This window comes from Cynara cardunculus, unplaced genomic scaffold (genome assembly GCF_001531365.2).
Source record: "Cynara cardunculus var. scolymus isolate 2C unplaced genomic scaffold, CcrdV1 Un_Scaffold_645, whole genome shotgun sequence".
NCBI classification, from domain to species: Eukaryota; Viridiplantae; Streptophyta; class Magnoliopsida; order Asterales; family Asteraceae; genus Cynara; species Cynara cardunculus.
In genome coordinates this window covers 4,723-25,607 of record NW_020200599.1, presented here as the reverse complement: position 1 = coordinate 25,607, position 20,885 = coordinate 4,723, and the positions used below count along the sequence as shown (strand labels likewise).

Genomic DNA, 20,885 nt, shown 5'->3' with positions numbered 1-20,885 from the left:
TGTTCATCTTACCAGGATTTGCATTCAATTATTGATAGCTTAAAGAAGCATATCTCTGAATGTGATGACAGAATAACAAATATTCTGTAAAATTTGTGCAGTGTAGAAAGATAAAGCAACAAATGCTTCAAAATAAGCTCAAATTGGTAAAGTAGTGTGGACTACACAAATTTATCAGACTCGATGTGATCAAAGAAATTTGAAGGGGTAGATATATCATTCTTTCTTCAATACCAATATCCTCCGAATGAGAAATCGATAGATTATGGGCTGCGTGCCCCAAGTGTTATTGAAACAATTATCTTTTGAGAGATAACTGAGTAGTTGGTGGGGTATTAAACAAGAGTTGGCCTGGGCTTTGCCTTTTTCAATATTAGTCTCCGAATAATTGAGAACCAATAGATTGTGTATGTGTTGTTTGCCCGGATTATAATAGCTAGATCAGGATTTTGATATTCTTTTAATCCTGTACACATCTCTCATTCAATTCTTTTAGCTCACAACTACTACCCCTCTCGTTTTCATTTTAAGCTTAGCACACATACCCATTTTCCATTTTAGCTCACCTCTTGTTATGGTGGTTGTCCTCTTGGGTAGGGCTATCAGTTTTGATTGTCTATAGAGGTTATATCTGTATAAGCTCTCATTCCCACCTAAGATATTTCAAGTAAGCATATTGAAGTAACTTTGATATAAGCAAATAAGCCCACAAACTTTGATGCAACTTTGATATTGAACAGATTTGATCAAAGATTTATTTCAGATAAGCACATGATTTTGAAAAAAAATCAAGAAATGGTTTGAAGCTCAAATATTCTGAAAGAAATGAACAAATATCTGTACGAACAAAATACAAATTTGTCTTTCAAAGAATTACGAAATATTTGACAATGAAGAATCAACTAAAGTCTTATTAGAAATCAACAAATTTGAATACAAACGAGCGTATTATCATCGAAAAATGAATTTTGCAATTTTTATAAATATGATAATAACAATATGAAGGAAACCTGAATCAGGTGTTTGAATTATGCATGAAGAGAAAATACACAAGTATTAACCGTAGAATACACCTGATCAAGATAGTACTCGTTTCATACAAAAATTCAAATGAAAATAATTTAAAATCACACTTTTTAGAATCATAAAATCTTTTTGAGATTACAGAAGTGGTTTGAACATTTTAAGAAAAACATTTGAATATACTCATAAGTTGTCCTCCTTCTAAATATATTGAGATAAAGTTCAGAAATGTATACGTGTGAGATTCTAATCAGAATGAATAATGTTTGTGATGCTCCCCTTTGAATTTAGTTTATAGTCTCACACAAACAGGTTAGTATAATATAACCAACAAGCTCTTAAAACTTTTTCTGAGACTCCCCTTGACATGTTCAAAGGATGATCTCTTGTCCATTTGTGTGTACGAGGTAAAGGTTGAACATCAGTTTGATTATTCTAATTGTCATACTCATCAACAATAGCTTGTCTTTCTGAATGATTAATGTAGGTTCTACACTCTCTTGTGCAGAAACTGATAGTTGTAGCACAAGTCCTGAACTGTCTTGTTCAGAAGTCGTAAAAATGAAGTACATGTTCTAAACTGAAGTGTTTAGAAGTTAAAACGTTGAAATCCGAGTTCTAGATTGATTTATCTAGAAGTCTGTCTGTGTCCTGTTATGTGTCTTGAGCATGCGAAATCAATGTACCACACATAACAGTCCTGCAAAAACAATCACGTAGACTTTAGTACCCATTTCATAACGGGCCCTTTCGGGTTGGCATTGAAAAATTAGTAGATATATCTTTAACACGCCATTCATATATTTGCTTTGGAACCCACTTCCAAACAAATTTCACATCAATAAAATATGGTTCTTCTTTCTTTGAGAAATTCTTCTTTTTAGCATTTGAACCATATGCAGATTTAGTTTTATGTGAAGAAGTTGATAAAGGTTTGGTCTTCTTAGATCTGATTTGCTTTTTGCACTTGGCACTGATGGCGAAAGAATTGTAACCATAGTAGTTGCAATGCAAATGTTTTGGCGCTAAAGATAATATATCTGAATGAGTAAAATGTTTTGAATTTTTTAAATCAGTATTCAGAGTACATTTCTTTTTAGCAAGTGAAGAACATTTACAACCATTAGGCTTAGCATTTGGATTCTTTACAGAAGAACTAGTTTTGAAAATATTAGCACTTTTCTCTTGCAAGTGATCTTTTTTTCTCAATACCATACCAGTGGTTTTCAAATCTGCCATAGATAAAGAACTTGAATTAATAGAAGATTTGGCAGTCAAACATCTAGATTTAGCAGGTTTAGGAGAAGTCTAAAAATCATTTTTAGATTTAACACCTGAAGACTCTCCAACCTCGAAAGTACTTTCAGCAAAATTGATCTTATCAATAACAGTGGAATTGGTTGAGATATCAATCTGAACTCAAAGGCTTTTTGATGTCTTCCTCAAGCTTCGTGATTTGACTCATTAACTTGGTTCGTTCATCAAAGCTAGAATTTAAATCCTTTTCGAGATCATGAATCTTTTGTAAATTTGACTCATGTATTTTGTCTTTGCAAACTAGACACATGGTCAGTTCAGAAATTTCTTGATTAAGCTCTTCGACTTTAAGTGAAAATTCATTTTGAGCATTTTCTATAAATCTCTTCTCAGATTTTAATTCAGCCTCAAGCTCAGAAATTTGTTTCTCTCAAATAGAAATTTTAGCATTTGAATCAAATTCAGGATTTGAATGAATGATCCAATCCTTTTGCTCAATGTTCTCTTCAGTCGAATCAGAATCGTAAATCACCTCATTCTCAGATTTAGAGTCCGAGTCATTCATCATGTTTTCAAAAAGATCATAAGACTTTTAAGTTTCTTATTTTTGTGACTCAGATTTTGATGAAGAATCCATGTTTAAATTTTATGTGGGATAGAATGACTCAATTTCAGAATGAGAAAACTGAAGTTTTCTAGTTTTGTAGTTTGAGTTTAAATCGTCATATTTTAGTCCCACATTTTGAAAATTTGATCTTTTAGAAACATCTTCATCTGATTTATTTTTATTACTTCAAGAAGAGTTAGGCGATTCAGATTTAACAAAAATTTCAGGAATAGAAGGGATTGTGAACTTTGAAGATCCTAATTCATTAAAATCATATAAAGAAATTGGAGCATTTTTCAAAAGATCAAGTTCATTGAAACCTAAACCGATTCTTGGATTATAGAATCTTGTATCTTTGGGTTTGTTTGTTAAAATTTTCAATGTTTGCTCACGTTGATCTCTTTTGAAAATGATTTCTTCCGACTGTTTGACTTTGGCGTACAATTGACCTCTTTATTTAAAAATAGAATCAAATTTCAACTGGATTTCAACTTTCTCACCTTCTACTTCATTCAAATTCTTTTTCAATGCAAGAATTTTCTTTTCTAAATCGGCTTTTTCAGATTTAAGTTGTTCCTTTTCTTGTGTTAGATCTTCACTTAAACCCTTGTAACCATAACTTTTAGTTTGAAATTTTAGGGTTAAAGCTCTTTCACTTTCAAGCTTTTGTTTTAAAACACTATAGACTCAATTTCATCAATGAATTCAGAGTTTGAATAATCGAATACCTCAGATTCTAATCCAATGCTTAGCATGTCCTTTGACATCTTTACTGAATGCAAATGACTTGAACTGATCGTTTCAGAAAAATATCTTGAACATAATTGGAAACCTTCAGATAAAAATCAACTTTGACTTGTCTCAAGAACAATGTCCCCCTCCTACGGCTTAGCACTGAACTTTGACCAAGTCAAACTTGTCGCACACAAAAAGATTTGTCGCATCAAACTTGGAAACCTTGTCGCATCATACAGTTTATTGCATTCAACTTTGTCGCATCAAATATAGAGTGAACAGTAACTTGTCGCATTAAACGGATGCGATAAGTTCAACTTGTCGCGTCCTTTAGATGCGATAACCTCACTTCTCGGGTCTTTGAGATGTGATACCTTCAGCTTCTCGGGTCTTTTAGATGCGAGAACCTGGGTTGTCGGTCCTTGTAATGCGATAACTTTGACTTGTCGCATATAGCCGATGCGATGACTTTCAATATGCACTATGCGATGACTTTGAATATGTACTATGCGATAACTTTGAAGTTCATCCCAAAAATCTTCAAAACTCAAGATTTTGAATTGGAATTTTGGAATAGAGTTCGAATTACAACCAGAAACAACTTTAATGCTCGAAGTTACACTGAATTTGAACAAAAATTACACTTTTGATCAAGAAACAGAAACCAAAGTTCGAACCTTCAAAACACGATCTGAATTGATCCCAAAAACGTTCAATCTTTTTCTGATTTGCTCTGGTACCAATCCTAGATTCCAGATCAAGTCATTAACATACAAACAATCAAGAACACAAGAATATGAATTGAATCAGTCGGCTGTCTATTGATGTCAATTCTCTCAATTACAGTGTGTGCTTTCTTTCTCTCTCTAAGCTCAATACAATGTCTAACAGGGTTAACCAAACTAACTAACAAAGCAACCTATTTATACAGAGATTACACAAACAACCTCTAAACAACTATTACGAAGACTAACTGAAAATACAGTAAAACAGTTACAACACAGGGACTTGAATACAATATTAATTCCAACAGGATGCTCAATATACTATAGTGGAAGGAACATATGAAGCATGGTGGCTAAATTCGGAACTTATATTTGTTACAACTTGATTTTTTTTGTTCTTTTTCTAAGCTTTTATCATGACTCTTGGAAACAGTATGAATATGGCTGTATCATGTAAAAGTTGCAAACATTATTATTGTTTCTTTTGGATATATTTATTTTCATACCTCAAATTATCCTTCAATGCCCTCTGGCTAAAATATTTTCTCGATATTGGTCTTGAATGGGGTGCTTAATGTGTCAACTGGATGCTCTCTTTGTTTCTTGATTGCAGGCAAATTGTGCTGTCTGCAAAGCAGATGATAGTGCTGCAACTGCCTTGAGCTCCTCCGATGCTTCCAAGGCTTTGTATGGAACACAATGCATTGGTTTTTATGGAAAAATTCGGTCGTGGAAATCTGTAAGTTGATTATATGAATCTGGTACATATTGTTTTCGCATGGTCTAAAAAGTTGATAACATTTTACTTTTGACTACTCGCTTCTTTTTTACAGGTTGCAGTTCTCCAAATGTTGGAAAAGCAGATGGGTCCCGAGTCATTCTGTAAAGTAAGATATCTAGCTTCACCTTCATTTTGTAGTATTATTTGATTCGAAGAAAGCACTTTCTTTTTTCATTATTTTAATGAGTATTGTTATCTAAATATTAAGTATGGACTTGTTTGTGATGCTCAGCCAATTTTTACTTTTCTTCTCTTCCCGAGGTTCCCCTGCTTGCTATTTAATCTAACCTCTTCTAGGCTTTATTTGTTATAAAAACTGGGCGGATCCTTCATCCCCCTTATGAGGAGGTGTAAAGAGATGTTTCAGCTTTCAATCTCTCCCATAAATTAACATGGAAATCTAGGAAGAGCAATTTTTACATATGCTTGTCATGCAAAACCTCTCATTCTCATACTCTTGTAGCAGTGAATTGAGCTCATACGGATTGTTTCAAATTTGCTATACTAAAATGAAGGCACTACAATTCACCAACTCGTGTAGAATCAGGCAGGACCGGTGATCTTCCATGCATGGCTTGTGGATCCATTTCATATTACGTTCTTACAGAGCTACGGATTTGAGCTCTCAAGAGCCGTTCTAGATTTGCTATACTAGAATGAGGGCACTACAAGTTAGAACTCCTGTCAAAAGGGGGCAGGGCTCTTAGGGTCTGTTTGTTAGCAGCTTAATGAGCATAATGGGACTTAACAGCTTATTTGGTCAGCTATGCATGACTGTTTGGTAGTGGCTTAATGATATAGAAAGTGGCTTATCCAGTAAGCTTCTAGGGTGGGAGCTTTATGCAGAAAGTCAAGTTTTTTCCAAACCTATCACACCCAATTAAAAACACGCTCCTATTTATGAAAAAGCCCTCTCAAACAAAAATCTTCCCAACCTCTACAGACAAATTAATTCACACCGACAGCTTTATCTATACAGGATTTAATAGAAACCAACCAGACAGCCCCTTGATCTTTTACCTGTCTGTGTGTGTATTATTGCTCACATGGTTTTAGTATTATGAGACTCAACTTCTATTCGTGCATGCATACTTAATTGCTATTTATCCCATGCCGCAGGTTTTGAAGAATTTGGTTGCACCTCCTAAAGATACAACTCGTCCTCATAGAACTCTTAGTACAAAAGAGGTAATTAACTAGCAGCCATATCATTCTCTTCTTTACCTCTCTTGTCTAATTGATGAAAGTAATTGCTTCGACATGAAAACTTGTTATAGAAAGGGGGAAGAACCTTCATAATGTCACTTAATACATAGTTTATCTCCGACTGTTTGTATATCATGTTACTTAATACACAGCTATTGATTGTCTTCTATTCCTTAACTATGTTGCCACTTGCCAGCACTATATGTTTTTACCAGATCACATATGCATAGTCTGCACTTGCATTTGTATATTTTATGACATGTCTGCAGGATGCTACATGTTTTTTTATATTGAGGACTTGAGGTATAATGCTGCATAAGGCAGTTATTTGAATTACACCCAATGCATGTAATGCAAGATTTCTAGAAGCGCTTGCATGAATTTCAGTAATCTATATCTATACTATCTTATTAATCAAATTTAGCAAAACTCTTAAAGTCTTAAAATTATAAATGACCAAAATACCCTTTATACTCACTTTTTCACTTTTTCACCCACTCTTCTCCTTACATACATTCACCCCCTCACATACACTCACCCTCTCACAACCGAGTTTTTTTTAAATTATAATTTTAAATTTACACTTTATACCCCTATAATTAATTAATTAATTTACTTTACGTCCTTTACTTTTAAATGTTTCATTTTAAACCTTTATCAAATTAACATACATAATCGTATATCAAGTAAAACATGTTTAAAAAAATACATTTTTATTTTAACAAGTTACACCGTTATAATTGTCTCGTTAATACCTTCGAAATGAGTCCAATATTGAATAGTTTTTGACTTAATTATATTATTATATATTATATATACTGTGAAAAAATATTTTTAATATTTACGATTTATACTTTTATAGTTATTTATTTATATATATACTATATATTTTGGGGTTAGATTGTCCAAATTGCACTGTATAATATGTTTTGAATTAATATGTTCTTGGGTTTTTTTTGAAATATATATATATATACATGTATTAATTCAACCTTAATCTGAGTTTCTGGACAAGAAAGAGGGTAAGCAGTTGAAATTTCATTCTAAAACCCATCTTTTTTGGTCTTTTCATGGCTTATGATCTGTCAATTTTGTAGTTTTTTTTATTGGTTTTGAGTGTTTATCTTAAAACTCAAGTTTATTGGTTCTTTGCTTTTGGTGTAAATCGAATACATTTGTGGAGCCGTTTAAATATGTTGGATTTTAAATGTATTGGATTTTAAACCGTCATACAATTTTTTTCATCAATAGTTTGTAATTGGAACCATAACTCTTATTTATTCAAATTGTATTAATATGTAAAGACCAAGTGTAACCTATATCATCGTTAAATCTTATCTTATAAAAYCAGKGRAACTYCAAAATCGTTAAAATTCATGGCTCCCGCCGCATTGCGCGGGTTCACAACTAGTATCATGTAAAATATGTATCAAAACTAGATTGTCTGATATGATTTGTAAGAACATGTCATTGATCAAGTGATAAGGATTTGAAGTTGATCCTTCCATGGATACTATTAACGTTAGGTTAATCATATCACCCGATAAAATTAGTTTTAAACGAGTTGTTTTAATGGAGAATGGAAAATATTGTCAGTGTTAGGTTCCTTGTGTGATATTTATATATTTACATATACTAATTTTGAGCATTTTGGAGGATTGCTTTTGAATTAATATACATTTAGGTGAGATATTATGTCTCTTTTACCTTGATGGTGATTATGTATCTAAATTTGTAATATCTGTTGTGGACTTGAGGTAATCTAAGAAGAGCATTTAGGCCAAGTTCATTGCTGTTTCTATATCATAATGCTTTCTCAAGCTAATTGTTACTATTGGGTTGCTCAATCATCACGTGTCACCAAGGATACTTCGTTGCAAATCAAGATATTAGATAGATTCTACCATAAGTTGTATGATATGCAGCATGGAGCAAAATATTCTTATATGTTAGAGGAATCCCTTTCTGTACACTGTAGTATATGTTTGTGATATGTAGAATATCTCAAATTATCAATGTATGTTTGGAAGCCCCTTTTGCTCCAAGGCATCTAATCCTTTTTATTTAACAGCTCAGCAAGCACACCATACTCGCACAATAACCTCGTTTATAATCACTGGTTCAAATGGCCATCTTATTTTCCCTGAGATAGTTCAAAACAATTTATATACTATGCAAGATACTTTTTGATAAATAGTGTAAGTAATGAAACATGAGGGTGATTTTATTATGAAACATTTTTTTGTTTGAAGGATTTTTACAACTTTCTGGAATAATTATCCATTAAAGACCACAAGATCCATAACTGCATACCATGATTTAAACATATATAAGAGTTCAGATGTAGTTATCAATGATTCAATGCTTTAAGAAAGTTATGAATTGGACCCAAATGTTAGGGACATTGATATTTCCCAAAAGATTTCTTCTGTCTATCAAAAAATAAATTAACATTTATAATAATTCAAAAAGGAAACAAAATGAAGTACAAATCTTTACAGGAGAACCATCAACCTTCTTGTTGTCTAGATGCCACTAGTTTTCATGTTCATTGTCATGACTACGACGCTGTCCAAGCTGCTAGTGGACCTATGACAGAAAGATCTCCGTCTCTGGTACATGTGCCATGAGCTCTGCTGTGGTCCTTTGGCCGCCAATAGGATCAAAGAGGTTGCAAAGTCATAGCTCAAATGAAAAATGTTGCTCAAACTTATCTCTTTGTTGTCCATGATAGTAGAATCTCAAGGGCAACAGCAAGATGGCGGATCCGTGAATGCAGGAAGATATTAAGAAAACAAACAATCGAAGGAAAGTAAGTGCGGATTTGGGAATCACCCCATAAGCCCTAGAATATCTTAGACTCCAAGTCCTAAGATCTTTGACATTTCAGCAAAAGGATAAAATTTAACTGAAACCAGTTTCATATGCTGAATTGCAAAAAGAACTAGTCTTGCCTATTTATAGTACTGGAACAATGAAAAACAGTGTTCCAGATATGAGTAAATAATGTAACCAAGAAAATATAAATAAACGAATCTATAATAAACTAGAATTAGCTAAATGTGCTTGTGATTCCTATCATCTTCCACTTATGAAAGTGTCGCCTTGGATAATGCACAAGAATTATTACGCTTTAGTAGGCCAGGATCCTGTTCCTAGAACTCTTATGTAGTATCCTGAGTGAAATTACTGTCAGGTTGTCCGTTCCACTCAAGGTTCAAAAAGGCGTGAGGCGTGGCGGCGAGGTCGAGCCTCAAGCCTTACACGCCACGGCGAGGACGCGATGTTTTTCAAGGCATGACATAAGGCGGCAAATTTGTATGTCATACATCGAATTATATAGCTAGATATATGTTTTCTATATATTATCTAATCAGATAATGATATTAAAAAATTTACATTCATATTAGAAGAAGAAAAATCATATAGAATATTATTATAAAATAGGTTTTTGATTAAATATTTAAAATAGAACTTAGAAAGGTAATTTTACAACTACAGTTTAACCGTAAGTGTGTAACGTTTATGAATTTGTGAAACAGTGGCGATGTGATTAGTTAGATCTATGAAAATGTAAAATCTAAAGTTAAAAGTGTAAAAACACAAAAGATAGGAAAAAAAATTTGGGAAAAAAATCACGTGTTACAAAAAAACGTGGCGCGCCTCAAGACGCCATGGTGTGAGCCATGCCCTACAGAAACATTATGGTCCATTTCGTAATGCGTGGAGACGCGTCTTGCGCCATTTCGCGCCATGGTGTGCCTTTTTTGAACACTGGTTCTACTTGACAAAATCATGTCGATAGCTATCTCATGGGTTGCTACAACCTGTTCGTTCATAATATCCTCTATTACCTTAATAACTAACCATGGAGTAGAATCACTGACGAAAGCGGCATGAGTAAAACAGAAATAGAGGAAGGGTCATGTGATTCTGAAAGGCTAGAATGTGAGACAACAAAGGCATTTAACTGAAAATAAGGGGGATTATTTATGTCATTGGATACATGATTGATGACCATGCTGTCTGGAAGATCCAACTTGAATGCATTAGCGCGTTTCCCTTGAATTCAAAATGCACTCATCCTCTTAGCATGCACATTTAAGTACTAGGAGGCAACTTCCCGAAATGATGTCAGAGCATAACTTGATCATGATATTTCTCAGGGAATTCTCGGTATCTGTGATGTAATCTACTGCAGGATTATGATTGGAATTCTCACTGCCATTTTGTCAAGTAGCATATGATGGCTCACTATTAACTTCCTGTTAAGCATGCATTTTACCAAAAAATTCCAACTTGCGGTGCATCTAACTTGGGTCTCTGCATGACTTGTTTTTATTCTTGGATGTGATTGTAATTTGTTACTTCAAAGTTGATAATATTTTCAGAAAAATATCATTTTGAGTTGGTTTTTATTGTCAATTTCATTATCTAGGAGTCTTGGCACTTGTATTGCTCTATTTTTCCACAAATTCAGCTTGTATATAATAATTTTTTAGGAGTGGAGGTAAGTCTATTATTGAAGGCTCACTAACTCCAGCCGAAATTTTAAAATGCAGTTTCGCCACTTGGCTAATGAAGTTGGAAATCTTGAGCGTCCATTTCTTCGTGAATTTTTTCCTCGTTGGGTGGGTTCTAGCGGTTGTCCTGTTCTCAAGTATGTAAAAGAAATTTATACATTTTTCTCAGTGTTCTGGAATATCCGCTATCTTTATGCTAATTACCTCTGTTTTGCATTTGATCATACTAAGGATGGGGTTTTCATATAACAAACGGAAGAACTTGGTCGAATTAGCAGCACTGCGCGGATGTACAGCTACACCGGATTCAAATTCTTCAGTTTCCAATACTAAACCTGATTTTGTAAAGCGAGAAGCAGATGTTGGATGGCCTGGAATGATGAGTATACGAGTTCATGAACTTGATGGAATGTATGACCATCCAGTTTTACCTATGGCAGGAGAAACATGGCAGCTGCTAGAAATACAATGCCATTCTAAACTTGCTGCCAAACGTTTCCAAAAGCCAAAGAAAGGTTCAAAGCATGATGGTTCTGATGATAATGTAGACACAGTTGCGTCTGTAGATATGCGTTCAAAGTATGTAATTATGCACATCCATTGTTCTGACTAAGGGAACGTTTACCAAACGTTTACCCGGGTAAGTGCTTACCAGCAAAATTCAAGACACTATCACTTGCTTACCGGGTAAGATTTTAGTCCACCAAAACGGTATCGTAACAATTTACCGGGTAAGCGCTAACGTGGTAAGAGTTGTTGCCCTCACTTACTTGGTAAGACTCTCGGTCCTTGCCTTCGGTCTTACAGGTAAGATTCTTGGTCCTTGGCATATTTATCCGGTAAGGTAATGTGGCTTGTAAGCGCTTACACAGGTAAGCTTTTGGTAAACGGCCCCTAAGTGTATGTTATTTTCTATGTACTCAATTCATGGATGATTTATTGCAGCATTGATTCCCCCCTGCAATGGCTCAGGGCAGACCCTGAGATGGAGTATCTTGCTGAGATTCATTTCAATCAACCTGTACCGATGTGGGTAAGTTCTGGTATCTGATCGTCCTTTACCTTCAATGATAATTCTGCAACCATTAGTTATTTGCTAATGCATTTTTTAATTCTAAGTACAGTGTAATGACATGTACTCGAACTGTAAAAGAAATTATCTGCGTTTTTGCAGATTACCAAAAAAAAATGACGGGTTTGTTGAAATATTGCCTCCAGAAGGAAAAAAAATGAAGATGGAGAAGTTTTGATACATGCTGACCTGTTATTGTATTGTGTTTTCCTTTATCTAACTATTCTGAGAAAATATGAATGTACGACCAGATAAATCAATTGGAGAAGGATAAAGATGTTGTTGCTCAAGCTCAAGCAATCACAGCACTAGAGCTGTTTCCTCGACTTCTCTCCATTGTCAATGCTTTAAGTAATCTCCTCTGTGATTCTCAGGTACTCTCTTCTTGTTGGGATGTACAAGTATATATATAATTTTAGTGTATGATGTGGAGACTTTGCACATGCAATACCTGGTTACATATGGCTTTTATTAATTATACAAAATGCAATTTTGACCTTTTCTACCTTTTGAAGGCCTTTTGGCGAGTCCGGATTGAGGCGGCTTTTGCTTTGGCTAGCACAGCATCTGAGGTATAATATCCTTCTAACATTTTTGCAAATATGAGCGACACTTCTAACCATCAGGAATATTCAAATGTTTTTTTGTAAATTGAGAAATCAATAGAACTATTGTGTTTGCTTGTTCTGGTTCAGTTTGTGAATTCAATCACTTCATCTTTCCAGAGATCTTTGTAATAGGACACTTTTAAGACCAAATTTCTCTGCAGCTAGATAGCTTAACTATTCCACTATTTCTATTAGATACCTAGTGAACATATGCAACAAGAAAGGCTCCACTAATCCCATAAAATTTCATATATTAACCAATATCCTGAAAGAAAGATATATCAAGGGGTGAAAATGGGATTTACGACACATAAATTAGAACAAAATACTTTTTTAATTGTACTCCCAAAACATCATGTTAGCTAAATGCTTTGTATTTGTGGGGCTGGGTTCTGAAAATTGTTATATTTCCTTCATATTGGTAATTGATGCATCATTTACTTTGTTTGCTCTTCTAGGAAACTGATTGGGCTGGTTTACTGCATCTGATTAAATTCTATAAAAGCCGAAGATATGATGAAAAGATTGGACTCCCAAAGTAAACGTTGTATCCTTTCTTTGTTTTGATAGACAATGGACGGCACCTAGCATGCTCAATTAATTATCTTTTCTTTCTCAGGCCGAATGACTTTCATGATTTTGCGGAGTATTTTGTACTCGAGGTAATGGGATGAGGTAGGATGTGTATTGTCAGCAATGTCCAGTGGGGCAGTGTTAAGACATTTATGCAGTATAATTTTCATTTTGTATATATTTATTGGGTCTGTTGGGATTAATATCCTCATCCTGAGTTTTAAAAACGCAACATGACTTCCATAATTATGCTAATACTATTAACACATTGAATTAATAATGGATGGCTATTTCTGTTTCTTGAGTTGGCCTATATGTGTCATAATGTGAGTGTCTAGGGGATGTGTGATGTAAATATCTTACTGATTTATTGAACATGATCTCCCTTCTTATGGAGGGGATTGTGGGCATTCGTAAATGTTGCACACCACCTGTCTGATCTTTTTATGAAATTTGTTTGTTTGATTGGGCATGTGTATGATGCCATATGTATATCAACTAGACGCAAACAACTTTCTCTGGTCATACATGTAAATTAGAATAAGTTTGATGTTGATTTTAGCATCGATTTGTTGGTGCAATTTTTTTGCCATTTTAAACAGCACAATAATTTTTTTATTTTGATAGTTATTCACCAAAAGATAGAAGTAGATATAAAAGAATATTTCTTGAATTTAGTTTTTGTGCATTGTGATGTTTTCACAGGCTATACCGCATGCTGTAGCTTTGGTTAGAGCTGCAGATAAGAAGAGCCCAAGGGAAGCTGTTGAATTCATTTTACAACTTTTAAAGGTGGATGTTTGTTCCTCAATTCCACATATACTACCATTTCACTATATGTTTTTAGCCTGATGGCACTGGTTGATCATCAATAGTGTTTGTCAATGATACCGGAAGGCATGAGTTTGCTTGGCTGCATTCACTTTTATGATGAGAACAATCTAATCTAGCGATATTTTGGGTTGTTCTTTCTTTCTTACCGTCGCCGATCGCTGTTGGCTTAATTGTTTCATATTTCAGAGACTAAATCTTGTAGACTTTATGGGTGTGGTTGAACTTCTTTGGTCAAGATTCTTTTGTTATCCTTTTGTCGTGTATATCTTCACTGTTTTTGTCTTTCTTCGCATTCCTGAGTCTGTTCTATGCTTTTATTCATCGTGCAGTACAATGAGAACAATGGGAATCCCTACTCTGATGTTTACTGGCTTGCTGCATTAGTCCAATCAGTTGGTGAACTTGAATTTGGACAACAGGTTTATTGGCATCTCTTGAATCAGTTTTGTAAAAATATCTCGATAATTGAATTCTTCTGCTTGGGGAATTGCTTTTTTAGCTTTCTCTTACTGTATTCTCTTTTATTGTTTATGAATAATTGGCAATTTGTTATCAATCTTCTGGCAGAGTGTTCCCTTTCTATCATCTCTCGTGAAACGCATTGACCGGTTATTGCAGTTTGACAGGTGCATTATTACTCTTGTTTTGGTTGTAGTAGCTTCACCCGTCAAATTTTATACGTAACCCATTTCATTGGATGCATTTTACCAGGCTGATACCGAGCTACAATGGAATCTTAACAGTTAGCTGCATTCGAGCGTTGACACAAATTGCATTAAAGCTATCAGAATTCATCCCGCTTGTAACTTTATTTCTTTCACCTGTGCTGACTGTTTCAAAGTGAATAGTTTGGGTAGCTTCTGTTCGTTTATTCATAGTTTCTTTTCGTTTCAGGATCGTATCATTGATTTGATTAAACCCTTTTGCTCTTCGAAGACACAATGGCAAGTTCGAATTGAAGCATTCCGTGCACTGCTCGATCTCGAGTATCACTGCAAAGGAATTGATGCAGCCTTGATTTTGTTTGTTAGATATTTGGAGGAGGAGCCTTCGTTGAGAGGTATTGGACTGAATAATACTCCTTTTACAAAACAAGTGTCCGCTTTCCAATTTTACCCTTAATATAGAATGGAGAAATTCATTACTCCCTCTATTATTAAGGGTATAGTTATCATTTAGTCAATTAAAAAGTGTACTAATTGCATATTTCTAAACGGGTGTTATTCATTATAAACATGTATTTTGAGATGGAGTACAAATTTTTAAGCCTTTGAGATCAAGTCTACTACACTTGTTGTATTTTTGTTTAATATGCATTTTCTGTGATATTCCTGTAGGGCAAGTGAAGCTGGGGGTGCATGCTATGCGATTATGTCAGGTAAGCGGTGGATCTGATGATGATCACGGTGTGGTGCGTGAGACTCTTGTGGCATTACTCCGTCTTCTTGAGAGCCCGGCGGCATTCAACAACGTTACACTCCGCCATTATCTGTTCTGCATTTTGCAAGTCCTGGCTGGAAGGTTTTAACACCATCCTTCCTTTTCTATAACATTATAATTTTGTCCCAAAATAAGTGTCAACATTTCTATTTTAGTTCGTCCAAAAATATGTGTTCACTAACCACAAGGGTTGTGGCGCAGTGGTTGAGGTCCTGAGGGATGTGGTGGAACATCCCATCTGCCCTGGGTTCGATTCCAGTCGTACTCATCAATTGTAGGCACCGAGTTTATCAGGGTTGATTTCTTGCATTCATAATTTTCCGGGATAATTCAGGCATAGTATGAGACACCCTTCCAGAAAGAGTGTCCACTTCCAAAATCAAGTCCCTACTTTCCAAATCCACCCTTAATTATGAGATGGAGAAATTTATTACTCCCTCTATTGTTAAGGATACAATTGTCATTTACTTGATTAAAAAGTGTAAAAATTACACATTTCTAAAAGTGTGCCTTTTTCATTGTGGACGTTTGTTTTGGGACGGATGATGTATTTTTTCTCAGATTGCAACTTTTGTATTTCAGACCACCAACACTTTGTGGAGTTCCTAGAGATGAAACGTTGATCAAGGGCCATACAGAAATTTGCAACGAACTTAAAAACTTCTTTGCTGCCATCGTTAATCAATCCAAGCCAATGGATCCGTCTTCAGATACACTTATGCTTCCGTATGATGGTTCGGTCCCCGAAACAACCATAGAACCAAATATCGTTTCCACTGTTGATAACGAAAGAAGCCAGCCAGAGGATTTCGTCGTACCTGATGCACCAAAGGATGCATCAAAAGAAGAAAACTACAACTCCCGTGAAGAAAAGCAGCCGGATATTATCACAATTCCCAGTGAAAACCTGGTCATTCTTGATTCTTCAGAAGCTCCTAAAGAACCGGATACGGTTTCAAATAGTCAAGAACGAAAGAAACCGATGCTAAAAATCAAAATGAAGCAATCTTCTGCTTCCAGTAGAGCGGAGGAAGCTGAAAATGCTCCTCTGGAGCGATCTCAAGGTGCCCATAACGGTGCTGATCACGGGACGAGTAGTTCTATGTCCATGGAAGCACCACCACAAAGAAATTTTAACGAGCCTGCAAATGTGAGCAATCAAAACCTCGATGACGTTAACTCGTGCCATGATCTCGGATCACGCGTGACCGCCAGCATCGGCAGTGCTAAACTAGCGGGTGATGGTGATTCTCTTTTGAAGGAACTCCAGTGTACCGCTGATTCAAGCAAAGTCCAGGCTAACGATGTGGACCCTGTGAACCATAATAAGTTCATCAGTCTCCGAGCCCTTAACGGAGCTGACGATGGGTCATTGGCGGGTCCCATACAAAAACCCGTTTTGGGTAGTAAAGACAAGAAGGACAAGAAAAAGAAAGATAAGGAAAAGAAGCGAAAAAAGCGGGACGAACACAAGAGTCATAAAGACGATCCAGAGTACTTGGAGCGAAAGCGATTGAAAAAAGAAAAGAAACGAAAGGAAAAGGAATTGGCGAAACTGATGGTTGCACCTGCAACAGATGTGAAACATAAAGAAAAAACGGAAGCGATCAAAGAGGAGGCTGCGGTTGTAGCTCAATTGACGAATATGGCGACATCCGTGGAGGAAGCAGTAAAACGGACGGAACCCGTTGCTAATAGGACCGAAGGTACGACTTCGACTCATAAACTTAAAATTAAAATAAAAAACCGAACTTTAACCAGACCATAAGTAGATGTATTTGTTTAAAAAGAGATGAGAAAGAAGAGAAATGTAAAGAAAAATATATAAGAAGCCTTTTTATTGTACTGTCGTTAATGCAATCGAACCGATATGCCAGTGATATTTTTTGTAACGATGGGTGTTTGAGTCGGTTTACACGTATGACGACGAGAAAAATCGTTAGTATTAGAGGAGAGTCGAATTGACGAACTTCTATTTATCAGTTGAACCAAAACCGACCCTCAAGGTTTGGTTGTTCTATTCACAATCACATGGTCATGGTTGGATTGTTGGTAATTTTGAGCGTCTTTAAGCCCGTTTGGTTTGCGTGATTTGGTCGGATTCAATTACAATCCCTCCCGTGTTTGGCTTAAAGAAAATACCGAAATTGAAATAATGTAATCCTACAAATATTGCATTTAGATTTTTTGTGAGGTAGTTGGGATTTTATGGATTTGTTTATAAGGGTATTCGTGCAATGCATCGAGACACATTTCCATTTTAATGTTTCCTTTTATTTTTTATCCATGTCGATATAATACGATTTTTATGTGATTTTGAGAAAGCGACAATGTTTTTATTTTTGAATAAAATATAAACTTGAAAATATCAATATTAATATTAAATTAATTATTTAAAAGTTTTTGTTTGTATATTTTTTGTAATTCAAATTTTTTATTATAATTTTAATTTAACGTAATGAAGTAACTTAATTTAGGTTTAATAATATTTTTTTAATAAAGATAATAATTAAGTATTCTGTTAGAACTCAATATTATCTTAATCATATTTTAGATTTTTTATATTCTAAGATGAGATGTATATCCTCTATTTGATTATGTTTATCCGCAATTAGTTACACGAATTCAAACATAGAGCTTTAATAAGTTGTACTTATGCACAATTTACTTATAATCTTGAATTCTAAGTAATATGCATCAATGAACAGTACTTCATATATAAAAATGGTTTTTAAAAGTTTTTGTCAAATGCTTTATAATATAGTATAGGTAATGTTTACAAATATGTCAATAATATTGGTTTTGGAATAATTAGTTAATAATAATGTAATTATTTTTATGATTATATCTATTTATAATTTGATTTCATAAATTATCTATTAAGTGTGGAATACATTTATCGAATAAATGATTATCGTATGTCACTTACTTTATCGTGTGAACTTGATAAGATCAAGAATCTTACTCGATAAGACACGACATAAGGATCGAGAGTCTTGTTTGGTAAGTGAGTGAAAAGATTCTTATCCAACGCTCACCGGATAAAAGGTGCTTACCTACAATCAATTTTGATGGTTGAAAATGTTACCGATAAGGTAAGTAAGGGGGTAACTCTTGCTACTAAACGCTTATCCAGTAAACATGTTGGTAAATAACCCATCAATTTAAGTCTGAATCTAGAGTCTATGGATAGGGTGTACGCAAATTGTATTATATCACCCTACTTTCCTTTTATTTCGTCTGTGATAACAGACTCGAGACGCAATGTAAAACTCCCCCGTCCTCCACCCTTCGCTTGTACGTAGTAGCTTATAAGTTCTTAAACATAATTTGTCGTTCTAATTCTGTAACTTTGATATAACATTTTTAAGAATACATGTAGTTACAAACACACGTAATTTTCTTAGATGAGCTACGGATTTAAACATGATTGAGTTTTTTAATTAAAAATTTTAAAGTAGCATTTCTATTAACCAAACAGACATATTCCAATTCTCTTACCAATTTGTACTAATTTTTGGCAACCAAATAGACGTATTATAGTCAAATTTCTTAAGATTCAATTTCATTTCTATCAGATTTTATTCAAAAACGTTATGCGAACCAAACACCCCAAATATTTGAATATATTTTTAATGACATTTGCTCAATTCAATTCGGACTCTTTGTTAAATTTTATCCACATCCATATAGGAGGTGTTTGGGATTGCTTATAAAAATAACTTATTAACTTATTCCGGTGTGACATCGGTAATAAACACTTTTGAGTGTTTGGATAAACAGCTTATACCGGTGCCAACCGGTAATAAGAAGTTTTTGAAGAAGTTAAACCCTTCTGACTTATGATAAGTTGATAAATGCTTTTGTAGAAAATCATAAGTTGTTTCAAATAAGCAATCCCAAACACCCCCATAGTCAATCAAGAGTTATTATCATAAATAACCACACGGGTTTTTTTTTTATACTTTTTAATCGGTTTTGAGGTTTTTTCTTTCACAAAACAGTCAAGAAACCGCAAGTTAATACCACAAAACACTTTTTCTTATGGTGGCACAAACTGTGACGTGTCTTTGCGGTGCCGTAAGCTACCGATTTTGACTTGCTTTTTGTACGTTGACGCATGTCATTACGGTGCCGCAAGCTACAACGTCTCCATTTATTTTGACGATGGCCTCATTTTCACATGGATATGTTAGAAAATTTTAAAAATTGTAAGGAAAAATGATTTGTAGCGTTGTTAGACTCATATTTTGTGAAAAAAAAAAATAGAGGTGGGTAAAAATTAAACATGATTATGTATTAATGATAACTAGAAAGACACTCGTATAATGCAGCAAGATACATCTTCAGTTTAATATTTCATTTTATTCTTTATCTCAGTCGATGTTATAATATGGTCTTACGTGATTTAAAAAAAACGATGATGTTTTTATTTTTGAATAAAATATAAATTTGAAAATATCATAAAAATTTGACAAAAATATATTTATATTAGTATCAAATTAAATATTTAAAATTTCTTATTTTTTGTGTAACTTTTTAATTTAATTTTTTAATTATAATTTAATTTAGTTTCAATATCGAAGTAATTTACATTTAGTTTAATAATATAATTTTCTTATAAAGATAATAATTAATTATTTTGTTAGAACTCGATAATTATCTTAATTATATTTTAGATTTTTTATATTTTAAAATAAAATATTTATCCTCTATTTGATTATTTTTATCCGCAGTTAGTTACACGAATTCAAACATGGAGCTTTAATAAGTTGTATTTATGCATAATTTACTTGTAATCTTGAATTTTAAGTAATATGCATAAATATATAATACTTTATGCATAAAAAATATTTTTTAAGAGTTTTTATCAAATGTTGTATAATATAGTATAGATAACCGTAATCGGTCATTGCCACGTGTCACCATCCATCGTACCTTCGAAGCAAATAAATGTAAGGGAATGAATTTCAGGTAGTTTATGATTGATCTTCTTGTTTTTTATATTATCTTTTTTATATTTATTAAATTCAATATTTATATATTAATTTCTTATTCAATAATAAATTTTTATATTTATAAGGAAAAAGTCTAAAAAAAAACTCATTGAACTTTAGTGTTTGAAATGATTAAGTATTTAGATAATTTTTTGGAACAAATAAGTCCTTGGACTTTTCAAAACATGTTAAATAACTCATTGGACTTTCTAAAACCTGTTAGATACATCCTTATTATGATCTATACAACTGATTAACGTGGTAAAATAATGAAAAAAGTCTGAAAAAAAAGTCAATGGACTTACATATTTTGAACGATTAAGTCACTAAACTTTTTTGAACCAAAAGAGTACTTAAATCTATAAAAATAAACAAATACACCAAAAAATTACTTACATTTGCGAAACAATACTTACATTTATAAAATTTATTTTAATTAAAAATAAAATAAATTCCGTTGGTGATTTTCCAAATTAAAAAATAGAAAATAATTTGATTAAATTA

General features: G+C 33.7%; 1 protein-coding gene across 5 annotated transcripts in view; it reads left to right on the top strand.

Moving 5' to 3' along the window:
- Positions 1-17,274, top strand: part of LOC112501861 (transcription initiation factor TFIID subunit 2) — a 31,973-nt gene extending 14,699 nt beyond the window's left edge. For 3 of the 5 annotated variants that reach the window (XM_025105597.1, XM_025105595.1, XM_025105599.1), the window contains 17 exons: positions 4,961-5,086; positions 5,181-5,234; positions 6,248-6,316; positions 10,897-10,994; positions 11,089-11,436; positions 11,803-11,890; positions 12,181-12,303; positions 12,445-12,501; positions 12,996-13,075; positions 13,157-13,199; positions 13,816-13,902; positions 14,274-14,363; positions 14,512-14,570; positions 14,656-14,746; positions 14,839-15,004; positions 15,282-15,465; positions 15,946-17,274. In XM_025105597.1, coding sequence (XP_024961365.1) covers positions 4,961-5,086; positions 5,181-5,234; positions 6,248-6,316; positions 10,897-10,994; positions 11,089-11,436; positions 11,803-11,890; positions 12,181-12,303; positions 12,445-12,501; positions 12,996-13,075; positions 13,157-13,199; positions 13,816-13,902; positions 14,274-14,363; positions 14,512-14,570; positions 14,656-14,746; positions 14,839-15,004; positions 15,282-15,465; positions 15,946-17,152 — 2,970 coding nt within the window. In that variant the 3' untranslated portion in view covers positions 17,153-17,274. The remainder of the gene's footprint in view (positions 1-4,960; positions 5,087-5,180; positions 5,235-6,247; positions 6,317-10,896; positions 10,995-11,088; positions 11,437-11,802; positions 11,891-12,180; positions 12,304-12,444; positions 12,502-12,995; positions 13,076-13,156; positions 13,200-13,815; positions 13,903-14,273; positions 14,364-14,511; positions 14,571-14,655; positions 14,747-14,838; positions 15,005-15,281; positions 15,466-15,945) is intronic. The other 2 variants (XM_025105596.1, XM_025105598.1) reach the window with 2 other exon arrangements.
- Positions 17,275-20,885: the final 3,611 nt, after the last annotated feature.